General features: G+C 57.0%; 1 protein-coding gene across 8 annotated transcripts; it reads left to right on the forward strand.

Moving 5' to 3' along the window:
- The first annotated feature begins 211 nt into the window (after positions 1–211).
- On the forward strand, positions 212–4,361 carry GNG8 (G protein subunit gamma 8). Of its 8 annotated transcripts, none has more exons than XM_045510615.2 (4): positions 212–2,436; positions 3,234–3,319; positions 3,763–3,848; positions 4,172–4,361. In XM_045510615.2, exons 3-4 carry the CDS (start codon positions 3,765–3,767, stop codon positions 4,298–4,300), a joined length of 213 nt encoding a protein of 70 aa, XP_045366571.1. In that variant the 5' UTR covers positions 212–2,436; positions 3,234–3,319; positions 3,763–3,764; the 3' UTR covers positions 4,301–4,361. The 8 variants fall into 8 exon arrangements, with proteins under 8 accessions (XP_045366571.1, XP_074225476.1, XP_045366568.1 ...); XM_045510612.2 differs by having other exon boundaries at positions 216–2,436; positions 3,760–3,848; XM_074369373.1 differs by having other exon boundaries at positions 351–952.
- Positions 4,362–4,939: the final 578 nt, after the last annotated feature.

Here is a 4,939-nt window from a genome sequence, read left to right on the forward strand (position 1 = left end):
CTGGCCCAGTGGTTCCCGCCGGATAGGGGGAAGGGGAGCCAGGGTCCGATATGCCCCATCAAATCGCGACCAGGGACCCAGGCCGGTGTCTTGTTTCCCTGTCCAGGCGGTAAAAATCGAATTGGAATGGGCTGACTGCGGTAGAGATGCTCCTCTCTCCACCTCGTCTTCTTCCCAGGGCTCGGGCTCCGCCCCTCCCGCAGCCCTCTCTTGTGGCGAGGTCCTGAGAGAGTCCCAAGACCCGCCCCTCACGGCAAGCCCTGCCCGTGCCACGCCCCTAGCAACCCGCCCGACACGCCCCCCTAAACTCCGCCCCGAGCCGCCACGCCCCCTTGGCCGCCCCGAGCTCACGCCCCTGGGACCCGCCTCTGCGGGACCCGCCTCTGCAGGACCCGCCTCCGCCGTCGGGTCCCCGGCAGAGGGCGCGGTCTGCGGTGTCTGTCTCTCCACCCGGCTCTGTGTCTCTGAGTGTTTGTGTTTCTCGTTCCCTCTCTCTGACTCTGTACTTTTCTGTCTGTGTGTCTCTCCTGTACCTACATGTCATTATGTCCCTGTCTCTCTCTGCAACCGTCTGCCTGTTTCGGCCTCTTTTAGTCCCTAGGTCGCTATCTCTCCAAATTGCCGTCTGTGTCCCTATCTCTCTCTCTGCCTCTCTCAGTCTCTCCCTGAGTCTCCCTCCTCGTGTTTCTGATTTTTGTGTCCCATTTCATCTTCCGTGTCTTTCCCTAGTCTGCATCCCCGCCGCGGGGGCGCCTTGCCCTCCTGGTTTCCACCTCCTCCTACGACTTTGGAGCCGGCTGGGTGGGCGGCTTGGCGGAGCACGGGCACCCCCGTGTGGCCGGCAGGGGACTGTCAGGAGAGAACAGCGGGCTGAGTGTGTGCGTAGCTATTGCAGACACTGTGGGTGTCCATGGGTGACACTAGGAGATGGTGTGACGCCGAGACTCACTATGTGAGTGTGTACTACTGCGATATCGCGCGTGACGCCAAAGGTTGCGTGTGACTGTGTGACCTTGTGAGATTTTATGTGACAACCAGAAACTGGGTGCAACTGTGTGAAATGTTAACACCAAGAGGTTGTGTATGACTGTGTATGTGAAATGACAGATGACCTGTAGGCGACTGCGTGTGACACCGTGAGGTTGGGTATGCCTGAGACACTATTTGGGGGACTGTTTGTGACATCAAGAGACTATGTGTGGGTGAGAGGTTGTGTTTGACAGTGTGTGACACGGCGAGACCAGGAGAGTTATGCGTGTCACATGGGCAGATGATGTGTGAGCGAGGGTGAGAATGAATGGGTGTGATCCACCAAGAAATGGCATGAGAAGGAGGTGTGAGAGGCCTGGGGGGGGGGAGGACTGGGAGTGACAGAGTGACCGTGTGAGTGTGAGACAGGATATGTCCGTCACACTGATGATGGGTAAGAAACTGAGTGTGTGTAACACAGATCACGTGGGACATTGAGAGACTGACCCAAGGTCATGACAATGCGTGAGAGTGTGCAACTGTCCAGAGCACCCGGATGGGTATACGAGAGAGATCTCAAGTAAGTAGTGTGTAACACTGGAAGGTTGTGGTGTGAGGGTGACAGTGGTGGGTGATACAGACGATGTGAGCTCGGCAAGACACCATGAGATCTGTGTTTGACACTGTGCAGAACTGTGTGTGCTTGACACTCAGAGACAGTCTGTCTGACTGGTTGTGTGAGATGTCGTGGGTGATGATGGGCCACACTCGGAGAGATTGTGAGGGACCGTGTGGCATTTTGAGAGACCGTGTGACTATGGTGCTGTGGGAGGTTGTGTGTTAAACACAGGTGGTTCAGAAAACAGTGTGGCAGCATAGGGTGACACAGCGAGATTTGGTGCTTCTCTGTGCAAGGGACTGTGAGGGTGAGTCTGTGTGCTGAGAGTGTCGTTTGTGATGGGGTGACAGTGAGGTGGTGGGTGTGACAGGGTGGCAGGGCATGTCATGGAGTGAGAGGCTGTGTGGGACACACAGAGATTTGTGTCACTGTGGAATAAATACAGCAGAGCATTGGGCACATCTTTAGAGACTGTCTTTACCTTTGAGTGTGTGTGAGTATGTGTGTGTGTGAGAGAGAGAGACAGAGATATAGACAGAGACAGAGATTGAGAGGGGAGACCGAGAGAGACAGAGGAAAGGAGAGAGACACAGAGAACAGGAGTGACATAGACACAAGGAGAGAGACACAGAAACAGAAAGACAAAGGGGGACAGACAGATATGATGAGAGGACCTAGACAGACCCGAGGCGGTCAGGGTGATGGAGATGGTGGTGGCAGTGGCAGGAGGAGGCGGGTCCTCAGGGGCTGTGCCCCGGGAGAGGGGGTGGGGCGGGGCTGCAGGGGACCCAGACGCTGCCTCCCAGCCTCTGCCACTGGCCCGCCATCCCAGCTCTGAGCAGCAACAGGTAGGAGGCTCTGGTCCTGGCCCCAACAGCTCGACAAATTATCCCTCTGCCCCATCCTGTCACAGTCCGTCTGCCTGGGAATGAATGAATGAGTGAGTGAGTGAGTGAATGAATGACTTTCTACTTCTGCATCTCCATCAGCCTGTCTCTCCCTCTGTCCTTCCATTTACCCATCTCTGTCTCCCTTCATCACTCCATCTCTCCTGCCCCTCCATTTCCTTCTCTCTGTTCCTTCTGTCCTCTGTCCATTTATCCCCTTTGTGCCTCTCTCTCCTCCGTCACTGCCCCTCCCTCTACCGCTCCCTTTTTCCTTCTGTCTATCCTCTACCACCTCCATCACTCCATCCCTCCCCAACTCTTCCATCTTCCCTTCTTTTTTTTCCATCTTCCCTTCTCTATCCTCCCTCTGTCCCTTTGTCTCTTCTGTGCTTCTCTCCTCCTGAATCACTCTGTACAATTCTTTACCCCTCTGTTTCCCTCTCTCTGCCCCCTCCATCATGTCATCCCTTCCCCATCTCTCCATCTTTCTATCCTTCCTCAGTCTCTTTATTTCCCTCTGTGCCTGTCTCTCTGTCCCTTCGTCTTTTCCTCTGCCCCTCTGTTTGTCCCTCTCTCCATCCTCTGCCCTACTCCCAGTCATGGCTGGGTGGCCCCCCTCTCCAGTGCTCTCTCCGGCTGTTAATGAGCGGAGGAGCCTTTGAGGTGGCCAGGGCTGGGGTGGGGGGCTCCCTGAGGGGGGCGGAGGGGGCAGCTGCTGCCAAAGCCCTAATGAGGCCCCCTCTGCGCCCCTCCCGCAGCGATCTTAATTCCTTGTTCTCCCTGGAGCCACCGCTAATTGGCCTTGGGAGGGGCCCCCTCCTGCCTCATGCTCTATCCCTGGGAGGTGAGGACACCTGGATCCCTGGATCCTGATCCAACACCTGTGGCCCTGTCCTTCTGTCCCTCCCTTCACCTGTCTCTCAGCCTTCCATCTGTGCTTTCCTCCTGCCTTCCCTCTCCTCTCTCTGTTCCTCCTCCTACCTACCTCGAGGTACCCCATCAGTGCACCCCTCCATCCCTCCTCTTGCCCCTCTCCTCCCTGTTCATCTGCCTCCCTTTCAGCCGGCTTTTTGGTTCCCCGTCTGTGCGAGTCTTCATCTCTCCCCTTTTCTTCTGTTTTCCTGTCCCTCCCTCCACCTGTTTCTGGGCACCCCATTCGTGGGCCCTTCTACGCACGCCCCTGTTACTGGGTCCCACCACCAACGCCACCTCTATCTAGGGAATCAGCTTTGCCCTAGCCTACCCCTCAGCCCCGACTCCCAGCTTTTAACCCTTTCCCCGCAGCAGCCATGTCCAACAACATGGCCAAGATCGCGGAGGCCCGGAAGACGGTGGAACAGCTGAAGCTGGAGGTGAACATCGACCGCATGAAGGTGCTGGGTCGGCGTAGGGAGGAAGGCAGGGGCCCCGGGATTGGGGTCTGGACTGGGCAGTGTTGGGAGTGGGGCCGGGAGCTGAGAGGTGATGAGGAGATCCCCTTAGATCCTCTTAGGAAACAGACTGGACCCGGAGAGCTGGGGTGCCTAGACAAGGGGGCGGAACCGAATAAGGGGTGGGGCGTGGCCAGGCTGGGTAACGGAAGGGGCCTGGACAAAGGGGCAGGGTCTGGTAATGGGCGGGGGCCCGACCCGGGGCGGGTCCGGGTAATGGAGGGGCAGGCAAGGGGCTGGGCGTGGACTTCACCGGATGCCCGCAGGTGTCGCAGGCTGCGGCAGAGCTCCTGGCCTTCTGCGAGACTCACGCCAAAGACGACCCGCTGATGACGCCGGTACCTGCCGCAGAGAACCCTTTCCGTGACAAGCGCCTCTTCTGCGTCCTTCTCTGAGCCCTCCCGACAGTATACCCTCCCCTGCCAAAGTATGAACCCAATAAACGTGGTGACTGTGGTGGTGCCTGTGCTTTCGGGGAAACTGAGATACGCGTGGAGCTTGGGGCCACCGTCTGGGAGCCTGTGTCCCTTCTCATCTCTTCTAAGTGTGTGTGTAGTGTCGGGGTGGGGTGTTGGGTGTGTGGATGGGGATGGGGATGGGGTACCCTGGATATGAGCACTCTGAGCTCTGGCCTCAAAAGAATGTTCCACGATCCTGAATTTATTTAATCGTCCCAACAGCCCCAGCTGGCTACTTGTATGACATGCATTTTACAGATGAGGAAACTGAGCCAAAGGAGGTCCCTTACTCAAAGTCACAAGCTAGGAGATAACGGGGTGAAGTCTGGACTCTGGCACCCCCTGAACCTCTAAGTTGGCATCCCTTCTCTCCTCCTGCCTGGTTTGGAGGTTCTTTGAATCCCCAGTGTCCACCTTTCTCATCCCCTGAATGATTCCCCTCCCTTTTTTCACCTCTGATCCTCCCTGCCACAGGCCCACTTCTATCCTGAAGCATTGAACTTTTTCTCTGTTCTTATTCGTTTTCCCAAACACTCCTGGCTCTGTGCTGGATGAAAGTGGGGACACAGCCATGAC

This window comes from Camelus bactrianus, chromosome 9, assembly GCF_048773025.1.
Source record: "Camelus bactrianus isolate YW-2024 breed Bactrian camel chromosome 9, ASM4877302v1, whole genome shotgun sequence".
Lineage (NCBI taxonomy): Eukaryota > Metazoa > Chordata > Mammalia > Artiodactyla > Camelidae > Camelus > Camelus bactrianus.